The sequence below is a fragment of the Puma concolor genome, chromosome F2 (genome assembly GCF_028749965.1).
Source record: "Puma concolor isolate L17-30 chromosome F2, mPumCon1.1.hap2, whole genome shotgun sequence".
NCBI classification, from domain to species: Eukaryota; Metazoa; Chordata; class Mammalia; order Carnivora; family Felidae; genus Puma; species Puma concolor.
In genome coordinates, this window is record NC_141684.1 from 31,803,944 (window position 1) to 31,821,297 (window position 17,354).

The 17,354-nt window shown below is 33.5% G+C and overlaps 1 protein-coding gene across 8 annotated transcripts in view; it reads right to left on the reverse strand.

Annotated features, from left to right (window-relative positions):
- The window catches only part of OXR1 (oxidation resistance 1), a 457,575-nt gene that overhangs the window by 55,863 nt on the left and 384,358 nt on the right, over positions 1-17,354 (reverse strand). For all 8 annotated transcript variants that reach the window (XM_086696101.1, XM_025922909.2, XM_025922908.2 and 5 more), the window contains 3 exons: positions 6,213-6,295; positions 1,388-1,495; positions 379-492 (listed from right to left, as the gene is read on the reverse strand). In XM_086696101.1, coding sequence (XP_086552227.1) covers positions 379-492; positions 1,388-1,495; positions 6,213-6,295 — 305 coding nt within the window. The remainder of the gene's footprint in view (positions 1-378; positions 493-1,387; positions 1,496-6,212; positions 6,296-17,354) is intronic.

Sequence of the window (17,354 nt, forward strand, 5' to 3'; positions counted from 1 at the left end):
AGGTAAATAAAAACAGTGACAGAAAACTGAAATAAAAATTAATTGGGCATGGACTTCCTATCATGAAATTGTCATGTATGTCAGGTAAAACTCCTTCTTTAAATTATTATATGGCATTTATAAGAGAGAGTTGATGAATATCTTTGGACTACCACCAATAACAACAGTGAGATAATTTAAGCTGTTTGGTTTAATAAGAATGTTCCCTTTAAAACCTGTTATGTAACAAAAAAAAACAAAACAAAACAAAAAAACAACTGTTATGTAACAGAATAAAAAGGTAAACTTTAGTTTTAACCATAGTCAAAGTAGAATAAAAAACAATGAAGATATATTGAGATTTCTTCATAGTTATCTTTGAAAAGTAGGGACACTTACAGTGGCCTTATCAAATTCAGCCTCAGAAGATGTTGGTGACAGAGGACTTATGGGACTTAGAGATGGAGAGCTCTCAACACTGGAGACATATTCAGGATCAGGAACATATAAAACCTGCAAGAAAACATTCAAATGAAGATTCACTCAAACTGAAATATTAACAACTGAATGGTGTTCTATAGGCAAGTACCATTAACGACCTTCACCAATAAACAGAAAATAAAAATATTCAGATTTAAAGAATATTTATTACAATAATTCTAACAACACAAAAAAAGACATTTATATTCTATTTAGACAAGTTTGATAATAAATAGTGCCAAAGACAGGGTAGGGAAACAATAATTATCATATACTATGGGTGTTCCTCTTACAGGACAATTTGGTAACAGCTAACAAAATTTAAAATGCATGTATCATTTAACTCATCAATTTTACTTCTAGGACTTTACAGAAACTCCTGCATATATAAAAAAGAGCGAGATTGTTCTCTACATCAATGTTTATAATAACAAAAGAGCTGAAACGGTGTAAAGTTACTGTATCTTGTTAATATGTCAATATAGTGTAACACTACCTACACATGAAAAAGTCTGAGGTGAAGCCACACTTAAATATTTTCTAAGAATCAAAGTTAAATTGAGACAAAAAGAAAAAAAGAGACAGAAAGGCTTCTGGAAGAGTATACAAACTGTAAATGTGGTTGCTTCTAGAAAAGGAAACTAGAAGTCGAAGATGGGATAACTTACCTTTAAAAATTTTTGAGGTTTTTATCATGTACATGCTATTGCTTTGAGTATTTTAGTAAGATAATTCACAATTCTTTTCAATTTGTATTAAAAAAATTAATATGCAACAAATGACAATTTTCTCTTCTAGAGCCAATATGATTTGTTCAAAACATGCATAAAATTATTCCTAAAATTTCCATATTATTAACTATACTTCAATGGATAATTTCTGTCTTACTACTTAATGCTTCTAAGTACCAATCATTAAAAAAAGATACCTGTCCAGTAACAACTGCTCGGGAGAATAACTTATTTAATTGAACAAGTTCGTTGGGCGTTGTATCAAATTTCAGGGCTATACTATTCAAAGAATCCCTTGATTCAACCTGTTTAAAAGAAAAAATAAATTATTTGAATCTGTTAAAACAGAAAAGCTAAAACCTGATGTTTAATACCATTAATATGTCTGTGGACCAAACTCACATTTGATTAACAAGTGGTATTTTCCATCTTTAGATATAGGATAACTTGAGAAGTTTTGTGTTTTGATAGCAGATGGTCTCAACCTATTATGATACAGTGTGTATGCTTTATCACAGTATATCATAATTATATGTGGGCCTCTACTGCAAGTAATTTCAAAACACACAATATAATTTACAAAACACAAATGATTTTTATTTCACAAAGGCTTTAAAAATGTACTATTCCTTTAAATAGTTTCTAACACATATGGAACCTAGAAACATAACAAATTTTATTTTAGCCAAGAATGTTTGTATTAAACTGAAAATACTGTATCTATATGTTTATATTAAACTGGAAATATTATACCTTTATGTTTATATTCTGCCATTTAAATATGCAAATTAGATAATATGTGAACCAAAATTTAGCAATCTACTTCTAAATCATTAGTATATTTCAATGATTGACTTAGTATATTTTAAGTCATGGGATTTTGCCAATTATCCTGAAAGAAAAAGTCATTTGATCAGTCAGTATATGCCTTTGGAGTCCTCTATACATAAGGCATTATAAGAGCTCTATAGGATAACATTAAGCGTAACTAAGTGGTATTAGTGCACAAGGGATTTACAACATAGTTGAAAAATAAGAAAGACAAAAAAGGTTTCAAGAAAGATGAAGAGCAATTTAAATGAAACAAATATAACAGAAGTTCCGAGTATAGATAGTGCAACACATTTGCTACAAATTGTCCAAGGAAGACTTTATTAAAAAGATTTAAAAGCTAGATTTTGAAGAAGGAATAGGAATTTGAGAAGTAGAGAGAAGGAAAGAACATTCAAAGCGAAGAGAATAGGACTGACACGGTTAGGAGACAGAAAAGTACAAAACACTTTTGTGCGATACTATTTCTTCCCCCTAAACCACCCAGAGTACACTATTGAGTTTAAGATTTCAGGAAGGTGAGTTACTAGAGTTAATTCTAAAAAAGGATGAGATTGGAAGGGCATTTAGAATTAGGCTGTAGAAAACTTTGAAAGTTAGGAAAAGTAGCTAGGTATATAATGTAAAAAAAAAATAGCATGTATTTTTTTCTTTAATGGTTATATAAAACCAAATCTGTGACAAATACATTGGATAATAAACTAGTTCTGCTTCCTTCTGTGCAAACGTTCTCATCTATGTAATGAGATGACCTATCACTTAACCTATTGAGATGATATAGGCAGGTCTCTGTAAACAAATTATATTTTGCAGTAACGTGTAAGTTTACAAAGTACTTTCATATAATCACATTTTATCCATACAATGATCCTTTCAGATGGGATGATGAATGTAATAAAAATCATCAATCATTAGAAAGCGAAGAAGCTACATGGCCCGAGTAGCAACAGGTCTAGGACTAATGAGATAAGAGAAGAAAAACCAATTTAACACTGCAGTAAATGAGGTTGAAAGTAATAAAAAAATGTAAAGGACGAGATTAAGGTTTATAAGGTTTCCAACTAAGACTCACGAAAGCGCTCATGGATTGAATGAGGTTGCAATGGTGGTGGTGGTAGTAGCAGTAGTAGCAGGTCAGGGGTGCGAATGGTAATACGCAATTGATGTTGAATCCCAAAATTCCAACCTGGACGAATAACAAACTGAAGGGAAATGGAAACAAGAAAATGGAGCATTGGGCAAGGATGGAGAAATTGGTGAGAGGTTTCCTACAGTGCGTTAAGTATAAAGTGACAGTGGGAAATACATGCATGTAGAAAGGCAGGAATAGAAAAAATTTGGGTTCTCACTCCACACAGTTTTAAATTCCTTAAGATCTCCAGGTAATGGAATCTGTAAGTGGAAAAGTGAAAAGAAACCTGGGACCACTTACATTTGGAATCAAGAAGAGCAGAAATAGCCAGTAAGAGATGGAAGATACAGTCAAAATAACAGCAAGAATACCAGGGCAATGATGCATGATGAAAGCAAAATGTAGTGCAATTAGTTTCAAGCACAGAGAAAAAAAAAAAGGGAGATATAATAATAAAAAAAAAAGATGGGTGACCATCTTTCAGAATTATGAATGGCATACTCCTTAGACTGAAGACACACACTTAAGTAAAAATATGTCTGAATCTAGACTTATCACAGTAGCACTGCAGAACTGTAATGAAAAAAAAGGAAACTCCAAAAACAATCTTAAAACAAGACGACTGCCTAAAAATGAATAAAAAGGCAACAGAGGGACATAGGACACTGGATTACAATACGGAAAGTGTTGTGTGAGAAAAGAACTCTCAGCCTGATAATTAACAGACTGGTGAACTCCCAGGAATGAGGGTGCAGTGAAGACTTTCAGACATTGTCTAATTATCCATTCCCAGATCCTCACTGAAAATAACTTAAAACGGAAAAAAATAAAATCAGAAGGAACAATGCGCAAAAAGCAACAAAGAAAAGGCCAGAGTTTGATAATTAGAAAATTATTAGTGACCTTGGAAAAGGCTCTTTCATGATAAAGGTATACAAATATTAAGTTAACTAGGAATAAAATGATAATGTATAGCATTTTCACGGTCTACTTTGGATTCCTACTTAAAGTGATTTCACAATGAAAAACAGTATGTACGTGTGTATATGCAAATATATACACACATATACATATGCATGATTTTAATTTTAAAGCTACGATGCAATGATTAATATATAATACATTTAGGTGGTTTAAAATGTATTTAAGCTATATCATAAATATTTCAGAACAAATTTTGAGAGTACATTATATTAAAAGTTTTATTTTAAGAGAAATATAGGGAGAAATACATTTTCCTAAATATAAAAATCATGTCATATATTTTATATAAAGATGCTATATGAAAATTTTATAAAACTATAACAAGAATAGAATATAAGATAATAAAATCTTAGTTTTAGAAATACATTTCTTTCTTCTAGGATATGGCATAGGGAATAAACAAAGGACTTAAAAAACAAGGGGAAAAAGTCTAAACAAAGACCTGCAAAAGGATGTTTTATAAGTTTTCTGGTTAATACTTGATTATTTCCAAAAGGTCACATATAATGTTAAGACAAAATATAATTTCAAGTTTCAATTAACCTCCCCCCACAAAATAATGGTTCTTTTTTTTTTTTTTTTTTTAATTTTTTTTTCAACGTTTTTTATTTGTTTTTGGGACAGAGAGAGACAGAGCATGAACGGGGGAGGGGCAGAGAGAGAGGGAGACACAGAATCGGAAACAGGCTCCAGGCTCCGAGCCATCAGCCCAGAGCCTGATGCGGGGCTTGAACTCACGGACCGCGAGATCGTGACCTGGCTGAAGTCGGACGCTTAACCGACTGCGCCACCCAGGCGCCCCAAAATAATGGTTCTTAAGTTAAATTTAACTTTGCTACAGATAACACAAGTTTTATTGAATTACAAGAAAAGAATGGTAAACTCCTAAAATTAAAAACAAACTAAACTTTCACAATTCTTCACAATCACACAATTACATGTATAGATAACATCGTATGTCTCATGCCTATAATCTTATGCCTGAATAAACACTAACAAATACATCAAATTACATAACCCATTATTTTACTATTTGAACCTATTTTCTCCATTTCTCAATCATGCAGAGAAGGTACAAGCACACTGAAGTTTATAATATGCTTTAAGAAGAGATTCTTTCAATGGTAAAACTACTTCTACCCTAAATACCTGGTTCTCAACTTTTAAAAAATACTTAAAGTCTCAAATCATCAATTATGCAATATATAGAAATAAAGTGTAACTCTAAGGTTTTGATAATTTCTTCAATTTTAAGGATTCATGGAAAATATTAAGATTCGAACCAAGACTGGAAGGTTTCATGATGATGCAAATACAGAAATTGTTTAAAATTTCTACTTTCTTAATACAGTTATAACATATTAGAAAAACACAAACAGTAACACAAAATTAAGGTCAGCTAAAATAATTGGCGTATAACATTATTAACATTAGCTAAATAAACAACATTTACACACAAGCCAATGAGCATTACACCACAGACTAAAGTTGACTTCTCACTTCAGTTTTCCTTGGTAACCAGAAATGTAAAAAGCTGACTGCAGGGAGATTTTGAAGGTCATTTTAAGAACACAAAAACAAGTTCCATTTCAAAGCTAAAGAAACTTAGCTATAAATCAGTGCAAATAACCATCATGTGAGAGGTTATTCTGGAAGATAAATACCAACTTATCTTTTAAGTATTCTATCTGCCCTTTTCATTATCATTAACACTGTTGGGAATATAATGAAGATCACATTTCTCAAAGAGTAAATATTTTCCTAAAGGCCTAATCTAATAAAAATTATTAGAACACAGGACCTTTGACTCCCTGTAAATTACCATCTACACTAAATTAAATTTGCCGGAATAACTGTCTTTTATCACACTTAATAAAATTTCTCTTTAAGGAAAAAAAAAACCCCTAAAATACAATTAAGATCTTAAACATTATTATTAATAAAAGTTATTAAAACACGATTTTTGAAATAAGGCAATTTAACAACTTTTATCTTATTTATTTCAGTATAAACAAAGAATGTCTTAGGTAACACTCTTACAAAGACAAATCAGCTTTTTTAAAAAAGTAACTTACAGTATACTCAATAGTTCCTTTAGGTTTCTGAAAAGACATTCGTCTCCCATCTTTCTTGTCTAAGGTCTTCTTTTGGCCAGTGTCTGAAAAAAAAATGAGGTAAAATTCCTATTAAATTCATTTTCCAGGGGCGCCTGGGTGGCTCAGTCAGTTGAGCGTCCAACTTCAGCTCAGGTCATGAACTCGCAGTCCATGAGTTCGAGCCCTGCACTGGGCTCTGTGCTGACAGCTCAGAGCCTGGAACCTGCTTCATTCAGATTCTGTGTCTCCTTCTCTCTCTGCACCTCCCCTGCTCACACTCTTGTCTCTCTCTCTCAAAAATAAATAAACATTAAAAATAAATAAATAAATTCATTTTCCTTTCAGAGTAATGTCAAGGACTGCTAACTAGAGCTCAGTGGGCAGTTATCTATTAGACTAACTACTAATACAGCTTGCTCCCTGGGATTCTCTGCTCTAAAATGCAACCGTCAAAAAAGAAAATGTATTCCTCCTTGTTTGCTTTAGGAGCCGACCAGTATGAGACACTATAATAACTGGAAGTCAATTCAAAACATAAGCAACTCTTAGCAAAAAGGATTATCAAATTTTATTGAAAACTAAATTATGGATTTCTTTCAACCAATCTAACTTAATTACAATAAACTATATTTGAGGATATATTATTATTATTACCAAACCAAGTCTGAAAAATGTAACATTAATCCTCACAGGAGAAAACAGCTCTACTTTTACAACCATAGTTAAAGATGGAGTCTTCTCTACTGAATTAAATTACTAAATTCCTTGTCTACAGACTATAAATTAAGATACCCTTTCATACATAAACACACTTTGTGCATTTCATTTCGATAAAGTAGTATTTTTCACTTTGCTTATCAAGACACTTCACTTGAACATGTCATTATTACCAAGATTACGGTATCTGTTTCAGTTTAAATTTTGCATTAGTGCTAACCTTCTCATCCATAGTTCATGTAACAATCATTACACTGAAATGATAAAATACCACTCTTACCTAAGTAATTTAAAATGATTAAAATCAATCTCTAAAGAACAAAAAACTCAAAACTGAAAAAGATAGTGAATGGCAAAACGCTATAATATTCACCATCAACATTCTACAAGATTAAAATGATAGTTTTCAAAGAAAATTAGTTCTACCCAAACCCAAACAATCTAGAAAGTGTCTATTTGTTTTCCCTCTATCCAATCTTAGTTCAATTCTGACCATACTAGAGTTTGTTTATAGGTACCTAAGTAGCTCAGTTGGGCAAATGGTTCTAATAAAGCATTAATAATAAAAACGGTAAGTCTGAATCCCAAAAAAGCACAGTTTCACAATGCCTGAAAAAGCTCTCCTAAAACCTTTCTGATCACCTAGGCTAACCCAAGTGTCTTTTATTAATCCCATAGCATATGTATGTCTCCTCCATAGCACTGGCACAGTTTTAAATTTCAATCTCTTTTTAATCCCTTCTACTAAATGGTAACCTACAAAATACTGAGCTTTTGTTCCACAATGCCTCCTCAGTGCCTAACAAAGGGCCTGACATGGCAAACCTCCAGTGTGAATGAACTACAACTTAAACTGTACCTTGAACTACCCCAATTCTCATAAAGTCATTAATTTCCCATAAAGAAAAACAGACAAAGAGTTATGGCTCATATATTACACCCCTAGGAGGGAATGAATTTTAAATATACATATATATATATATATATATATATATATATATATATATATATATATGTATGCATATTATACATACATACAGTTTGTGAGTTCAAGCCCTGCGTCTGGCTCTGTGCTGACCGCTCGGAGCCTGGAGCCTGCTTCAGATTCTGTTGTGTCTCCCTCTCTCTCTCTGCCCCTCCCCTGCTTGTGCTCTATCTCTGTCTCTCAAAAATAAACATTAAAAAAAATTTTTTTTAAAAATAAACATACAAAATTATTTTCAATCTAACTCATAACTAGAGAAATGTAAATTTAACCTACACTGAGATACCATTTCTCACCTATCAGACTGGTTAAAATTCAGAAGCCTGACCACACATTGTAGAAAAAGCAGCATTCTTGTATATTTATGGCAGGAATGTAAAATGAGAGGCTTCTGGGTGGCTCAATTGGTTAAGCGTCCGACTCTTAGGTCTTGGCTCAGGTCATGGTCTTGTGGTCATGAGATGGAGCCCCACATGGGGCTCTGTGCTGATAGTGTGAAGCCTGCTTGGGATTCTCTCCCTCTCTCTGCCCCTGCTCTGCTTGTGCTCACTTTCCCTCTCAAAATAAATAAATAAAACATCCAATTAAAAAAAATGAGTGCAAAATGATATAATACTTATGAAAAAGTGTATTATTTTTGCTTATTCTATTTTTTCTCTGCTGAATAACATATTTAAATTTCATTTTTCTTATAATAAAATATTAATCTATCTTAAATGTAAAACTATTTTAAAAGTTTTAAATAGTAATTTCTGCTCTTTAATAAACAGTAGAGGGAGCCAAAAACATTATCTTCATTTTGCCATTTAAACTTCTTAAGCAATGCAAGTACAATTACAGATTACTTTTAACTAATAATATATATCCATCCTTAATCGATTTTAGGAATAACCATTAATCTACATTTACTTCGCCTAATAGAAGTTTTTCAATTTGTGTTTCATAATACCCCAAGAGTTCATTAAATGTTTAATCACAATGAAGTTTACAATTGCTCTCATTTTCAAGAGTTCACCATGGAGAGCAGTTTAGAACAAGAAAACCAATGTACCAGCTTTCTATAAACTTTAAAACAAATTGAAAGTATCCACTTTAATAATTTAAATTACATATTTTTAATAATTTTTATTACAAACAGTTCTAAATTTTAATAACCAATATTAAAACATTTACTCATAAATATAAGTACCAGAGCACAACGAAACAAACTGATCATTCTCTTCTAACAATACGAAAACACAGTCACATAATAAGAACAACTGAGACTTGTAAATGATCATAGTTGTTACCTAGCCCAATCTCTTGTCAGGTAACGTCATAACATACTTTTTAAAGACAGTTGCCAGCATAAAAGAATCCAGAGAGGGAGTATGAAAAGAAGAGGTCCTAGTCTTCTTCCTCACAGAAGTTATTACACTTTAGAAATATATACATAGGGGCACCTGGGTAGCTCAGTCAGTTAAGCATCTGACTTCAGTTCAGGTCATGATCTCACAGTTTGTGAGTTCGAACCCCACATCAAGCTCTATCCTGACAGCTCAGAGCCTGGAGCCTGATTCGATATTCTGTTTCCCTCTCTCTCTGCCAGCACCAGCCCCCCAACCCCCACTCGCACATGGGTCTCTCTCTCTCTCTCAAAAATAAACATTAAAAAAATTTACAAATAAGAATATATACATATTTGTGATTTAACAATCAAAATAATAATTAACATTTATCAAGTGCTTAGTATATGCAAGCCATTGTTCTAAGTACTTCATATTTATCACCTTATCTGATTCCTCAACCCTATAAAGTAGGTATCATTTTACACCGAAGAAACTGAGGCACATTATTGGTTATTGCCATTGGGAAAATGTTACTGGCATCTAGTGGGTACAGGCCATGTACCCTGCTAAACATTGTGTGCTAAACAATGTATACCCCATTCCCCCTACAACAAAGAATTATCTTCCCAGAATGTCAGCACTATTAAGGTTGAAAAATCTTTCTATATACCCAGCACCTTATATGATGTCTGGCATACAGTAGGTGTTCAATAAAATCCTGATACGTAAATGAATATATAAAACTTTCCCCAAGATAAAATTGTCTTGATAGAGTGAAAAAAGCAAGGGACTTAGATTTTACTCCATCATTACCAGAAGCAGACACATATATGTAATCTAGAATAAACACTCTTCTAAGCTAAATCCTACAAACTTCAATATTTTAATAGTTTGATCCAAAATATTTTATAACTTCTAATTTCTTTTGCTTTTTAGAGAATGTGGTTTATTTTGCCAACCTATGACATTTTTCAGTTCTAGAATGTCCATTTTTCTTTTTTATAGTTTGTATCTTTCTACAAAATACTCAACTAGCTCAAAACTCTCAACACAGCTGTTTTTTCAACACAGCTATTTTAAATCATAACTACAATATCCAGAGTTCCTGTGAGTCCGTTTTTATTCACTGTTGTTTCTGAGATCTTGTCATGTGCCTAATTATATTTTTTTGTGTGCTGCATACAGTTTGCAAAATTGCCTATTGACAGAATTTGACACGCAAAAAGCTGTATTTCTCCAGAAAATATTGTTTGCTTCTGTCAAACAACTGAGGATACTAGCAATGCCAGATCGTGTTACTAAAGATGTATGTGTGATGATCTGAAGCTATGACAATATCCTATAAGAATCTACGAACTTTAGTTTTTCTATACCTAAGGTACAATGTTTTCGGGTCCTAAGCAAGAGTTCACCACCATCCTTGTAGTCGGTTTTGTATTTTATCCCTGTTCCCTTATACCCTATGTTGTTAAACGCACCTTTTAATCTCCCCGTGCTATTTCTGGAATCAACACATTCCCCAGGGAAAAAGCAATCCCAAATTGGCCTCTGTCCTCACTCAGGTCCTAATCTAGTCAATATCAGTTTGCTTTCTGATACCCTCAATAAAATTTATTTTGTTTTGGCTCTGCTTTTCAAACTGTTCTCAACAGGACAGTGTGAATTACCCAGCTTACTATTACCAGATTCAGAAGTCCCAAAAAATTTTTAAGCAGAGAACTGACAAAGCAGTACTAGAACTTTAAATTAAAGATCATTTTGGTAATAATAGGAAAGGCAAACTGGAGGAAGAAAACACCTGAAAACCAACAATGAAAATAGCATGAGATCCAGTTTTAAAGTACTAAAATATTCCCATTATAACAGAATACTATAATTTTGATAGTACTCATAAAATATGTGATAAATTCAAAAATATTGAGCTGGGAGTCAGTATTTTCAAACACAATAATACAGATATTCTAAACTACAAGAGATTTGCTGATTACAGCTTTACTAATGATTCCCTCTACAGTAAGGTAATACAGGAAAAACGAAAAAAAGCCTGTATTTTCAACATTTTACTTCTGATGACTCCTTACCCATAATCAAAACAAAAACAAATTTTAAAAATTCCTCAATTTTTCTTCAATTTTGTGAACATCCTCTTCCAGTTTTCACCCCATCTGCTTTTCATTGTTGAATTCTTGAAAATAAAAATCTACTTTCACTGTCTTTACTCCATCACCACCTACTGATTCCATAATGCATGACAATGGCTTCTCTCTTCCCAGTTCACTAAACCTGCCTTGGCAAAGGCGAACTTCATGGCAAATTTGATAGGCTTGTTCAATTTTATTTGATATTTTGTTAAGCATTCACAAAATAACTCCTTCTCAATGTTCATCTTTCCCTTTATTTAGTCATATCTCAAATTCTTATTGGTCTCCTACCTATTAGTTGTTCCCCTTTACTGCTCCCTTTCTCCATCTAGCCAAGGATTTTTTCAGTGGTCAGCTTCTAAGTGAAAAGCTCCAATATATAAGAGCTATATACACACAGCCTCGCTATTTAAAGTTGTTTCAAGGACCAAAAGCATTGGCATCACCTGGGAGCGTATGGTGACTATGAAATCTCAGGTGTCATTCCAGAACTACTGATTCACAATTGATCTGAATGCACAATAAATCTGAGAAGCACTGCTAATAGAGCTTTTGAGGATCCAACTGGCAGACTGAATAACCGACAGAAAAAACAGGCTTCCCTACAGGTGACAGTAAGACTAGCAATTTTCAAATCTCTGTCAAACTAACAGAATTGCTTTCTAAAGTAGTAATTGTGAAGGGTGCCTGGGTGGCTCAGTCCTTTGAGCGACTGACCCTTCATTTCTGCTCAGGTCATGATCTTGTGGTTCGTGGGTTGGAGCGCCCCCCCCCCATCAGGTGTGGAGCCTGATTCTCTCTCTCCCCCTCTTGGGATTCTCTCTCTCCCCCTCTTTCTGCCCTTCCCATGCACACTCGGTCTCTCTCAAAATAAATGGATTTTTTTTTAAGTAGACCTTGTGATAGACTGCATTGTTGCTAAGCATCCCGTATTCCTCCCTGGGAAGGAATATAAAATCAGTATCCCACTGATGTCTGACATGGCCATGTGACTTGCTTTGCTCACTGAAACATGAACAGAAGTGATGGCTATTCCAGGTAAAGTGTTAAAGTGTTAAGACCCACATTATACATCTTAATTCTCTATTTCCTTTATGTCAAGACCAGGGCTGTTCCATATAGTGGCTGCTCTACCAACATGGATCCTAGAGGAAAGATGTAATTCCCAAGAGTTATTACACAACACATAAGCATACACAAATCTGATTATTCCCTTTCTGCTCCTGATTAAATTATAGTGCTTGGAAAATAAGAATTCATTCATAAAAAGCAAATCACCTAGTAGGGGTAAAAACATTCTAGCTTAAGACTTCTTTATGGAAACACTATTCATTGCCAGAAAACTTAAGTTATGCCAACTATATCAAAATAAAAACTTTAAGAATGAGGAGGGCACGATAAAAGGACTAGTGGAGAGTACTGAACAATGTTTTAAAAATGTAACTGAAAAACTCATTGTGAATGTTACAAGTATGGAAAATGTAAAAATAATATAATAAGTAAATATTAGGAGATGAGGAAAAATATGGGAGATGAAACTGCTAATGTCATCTCAAAGGATTAAGTATATTCCAACTAGGGGTGTCTGGGTGGCTCAGTGGGTTAAGAGTCTAACTCTCGACTTCGGCTCAGGTTCATGGGTTCCATCAGGTTCTGTGCTGATTGCATGGAGCCTACCTGGGATATTTTCTCTCTCTCCCTGCCTTCTCCTGCTCGCACTCTCTGTCTCTCAAGACAAACTTTTTTTTTTTTTTTTAATAAGTAGATCCTGCCTAAAACTGAATTTAGAATAATACCAAGGTCTTATCAACAATTTGTAAAAATATGCTTAACTTTAGACACACCTTTTAGGAAATACTTTCTTAGGGCAAACAAATGATGCCTTTCAGTTACTCCTTCCTTCTAACCATCATTCTGTATGTACATATACACAGAATAGATCTTGACAGTAATGCCTACCCTGATATCAGTTATGTCTCTCGATGGCTAGATAGGAAGTGGCTTTTAAACTTTAACCTTTACAGTATATGACTACTTCATAGTTAGCATACATGATTTTACTAAAAAAGGAACGTGTTATGAAAGACTGGAAGCAAATATACTAAGATCTATCTTCAGCATTTCTCTTTCAAGCATATGAGTGTGTCTTCTTTTCAGGAACTTTTCATTGTCACCTCAAATTTCCGAAGGTCTCAATCTCATCCAGATGTTGGCATACAATTTAAACATGAATCTCTTTTCTGAACCTGAATTATAAAACAGGTACATGTCCAAAGTGCTTGTGAAGAAAACAGACAAAAACAAAAACAAAAAACTCATCAAGGCTCAGTAATTTGATTGAGAAACAGGACTGAGGAAAATAGTGGTTTTTAATCCTATCTACACATTAGAATCACCTGGGAAACTTAAAACTAGTTGAAGTCCTAACCTTACAAATTTTGATTTATGATCTAGTCTTTGATTATTGTCCAATCATAGAGATCTCATGCTAAAAGTGGAGCCTTACCATCAGAATTTTAAAAAATCTACTAAGGGCATTCTAATGTGCAGTCAGGATGGAGTCCCATTGCTCTAAGAAGAGTGCTTCCCAGTGAATCTTTCTGCAATGATAGAAATAGTTTATATCTGCATTACCCAGTCTGGTAGCCACCAGCCTTGAGGCTTTGAAGTGCTGAAAATGTGGGAGGTGGGGCTGACCACTAAATTTTTAATTTCACTTAATTTAAACTACAATAGCCCCATGTGCCTGACTGCTACCATAATGGGCAATGCAGATATAGAATCTAGAATCCAAATTCCTCAATTCAGTTCCCCACTAGTCACATTTCAAGTTCTCAATAGCTACATTTGCCTAGTGGCTACCATAACAGATAACACAAATACCAAATATTTCCATCGCTGCAGAAAGTTCTATTGAGCAGCACTGCTCTAGAAAATCTAAAATCTAGAGTCTTCACTACGTAAAAATCTGCAGTTTATAATCTAGCACTTACCCCTGAGTTAAGATATACTATCTGGTAACTGCATATTTGGTTTAACTGCATTGGCCCTGTAAGAACTGCTTTTATTACTTGCATTTTGTTGTTATACCACTGAATCACACTAAAGGATGGTGTTAAAAAGCAGCTTTTTGAAATCAGAAGCTCTATTTACTGTAAAGATGGTAAAGATACTTTTTGATATATTAGAGTTCCATGAGAATTTTTTGTCATTCTATCAGGAATAGTGATATTCCTGCAATGAATGGAATTTTCAGCAATGATGGAAATGTTCTATACTTATGTTATCCATTTTAGTAGCCACTAACAAATGTGACTATTGAGCACTCAAATGTGACTAGTAAGGAACTGCACTCAGGAAGATTCTAGATTCTATTTCTGCATTATCCAATATGATAGCAGTTAGGCACATGTGGCTATTTTAAATTAAGTGAAATTAGAAATTTAGTTTGTGTTTCTCCTTCCTATCTTAGCAACAGTTTTATCTTTATTTTAGGGACACTAATTTATGTCTGATCACATTTCCCTTTTTTCACTGAATGTCAGAAAACAAAGGCAAATTTTTGGCCTTTCTCTAACACATGAATTCAACCTTATAACATGCCCCTTTCTGGTACAATAAAATTTATGAAGAGTCTCTTAACGTAAGTTTGTTGGTGACCAAGAAGAGAGTCTTTATAAACAGAAAAAACTACTTCATTAATAACACAGTACTTTACTTTTTAATTAATGTTTGATTTACTGAAGTACAAATATAAAAACCTAGTTTTCCTTTAAGTCTTCGTCTATAAAATGCATTTTATTTGAGAATCTAGTAACTTTTAACACACTTTCCAGGTGCTTTTGATAGCTGATCAACTCCAAGAGAAAACAAACTCAACAATCCTATTATAAACTTGGGTAATTAAATATTCTCACATCCATAAAATGCATGTATAAATTTACTATATTCTATTTTAAACACTTTAATTGCCTCTAACAAGTAAACCTTCTAAGAGCTGTACGTAAATACATTAGAATAAAGTTCTAAATATAATTAACATTAAGCTCTAAATATTCTCATGGTTTCTAAATTTAGCCAAATACTTGCGCCTCTCAATTTATAAAACAATTACACAAATACTCACTTTAAATAGTATTTACAAAACTAATTTGTATTCACTTTAATAAGGCCTAATTCTCTGAAACACAGTATTTTGAAGACCAAGTACACTGATTATTCCTAAACTTAATACAAAAATACTAAAACTAAACATTTAATAAATTTTATCATTCCTATATTTACTTCTAACCTTATCATGGATAAAAGATCCCTTAAGGAAAATAGCGATTCTCTAAGTGTGGTCCTCAGAACAGCAGCACCAGCATTACTTGGTAAAGTGTTAGAAATGTGAATTATGGGGCCCAACCCACAAGCACTACTACTACATCAGATATTCTGGGGAAGGGGCCCCTCATTTTTATTTTAACAAGATTTTCAGGTGATTCTGACACACACTAAAGTCTGAGAATCATTGCTTTACTATAGCCTCAAATATTCAGAGGCAGTTTTGTCCTGAAACAGGTAATACAAGACTTCCAGTGATCCCGTGAGATGAGCAGCAATTCTAAAATAGGGAAATCTACCTCATACTTGAGAAGGAAATGATATTATGAGCTCAAACTTACCATCAGTTACCATCAGAGCAGGGTGAGATTGTGTATCAAGGTGAGGTTCTTCTCTCTCCCACAGTTCCCACCTTAAGAAATGAGACTAAGTACAGACATCTAGGGTCACCCTCTTCCACTGACCAACACTGTGAGTTTTGTTTTGTTTTTTAAATAGTCACTGCAACAAGTGGCCCTCCAAATCTTTTAGAGGCACTTGGTCTTTTACGGGTTCAAGATAAACTATTATCTAACTCTTATAGATAATCTGCATCTGCAATTTCCAACCTAAAATATATCTAAGTTTTCTAACATCTTCATTGGATTTTGCTTTTTCAACTCATTTAAATTATCTATCGTAAAGAAGCTTCAATGACAATCCATCCTAGCCTTTAACTAATTTAACTTGTCTTAATTTAACATCATACATGATAGAGCTCTATGTTCTTCCCACATTTTTTTCTCCCACTAAGAAAGCTCTAACTCTTAGAAATATACTCAAAGATAACATTCAAATGGATTCTAGAGTCTCCATCCCTTACTTCTCTGTCTGGCTGCGTTTTTCATCAGGAAAATAGGATAGCAGTACCCACCTAGCTTGCAGACTTGTTATTGTTAGGATTAAAAAAAATATTCGCTAGTGGCCGCCCCAATGTTCTTGGCAGTTTTATGCTTATTGCTGTTTCCTCCTAAAATATAAGCGTTTTAACTGCTAAAAAATGAAAATAAAATTTAAACAGGACTGAGATATATTTAAAGTATACTGTCACCAAGTGGGAAAAGTTGACATAGCAGGGTAGTTTGTGGTAATAACTGTATCACAATAAACTGAGACTTAAACTTGATAAATCTTATTTACACTTATTTATAACCACATGATCTAGTAAAGTGAATACTTTCAAAGGCTTCATAGTATAGGCTTATGGTCATGCTCCCAAACAAGAGCAATACTCAAGGTCCAAAAATTTTTCTTGAATCAAGTCATAATTGACTCTTTAGGTAAAAACAAGAATTGCAACATGTTTCTTTCAAACTGTTATTAACTATAGCAGTGGTGTGATAAGCTCCTTAATGTGTCCAACCCCAATTATGGTCTTCTTGGGGGCAACTATATAATGTTGGGAGTCAGAAAACACTAAAAGCTAGTAAGAGCAAAGGCAGCCACCTAGGAAAGGAGTAAAGGCATCAGTAACACTAACAGTCCAGTAAGTGGTTTGTTTACAGAAAACAGTAAAATCAAGAACTTTCAACCAAAATTTTATCTAGACCACCCTTAATATGTCAACAGGAATGCTATTTTACCA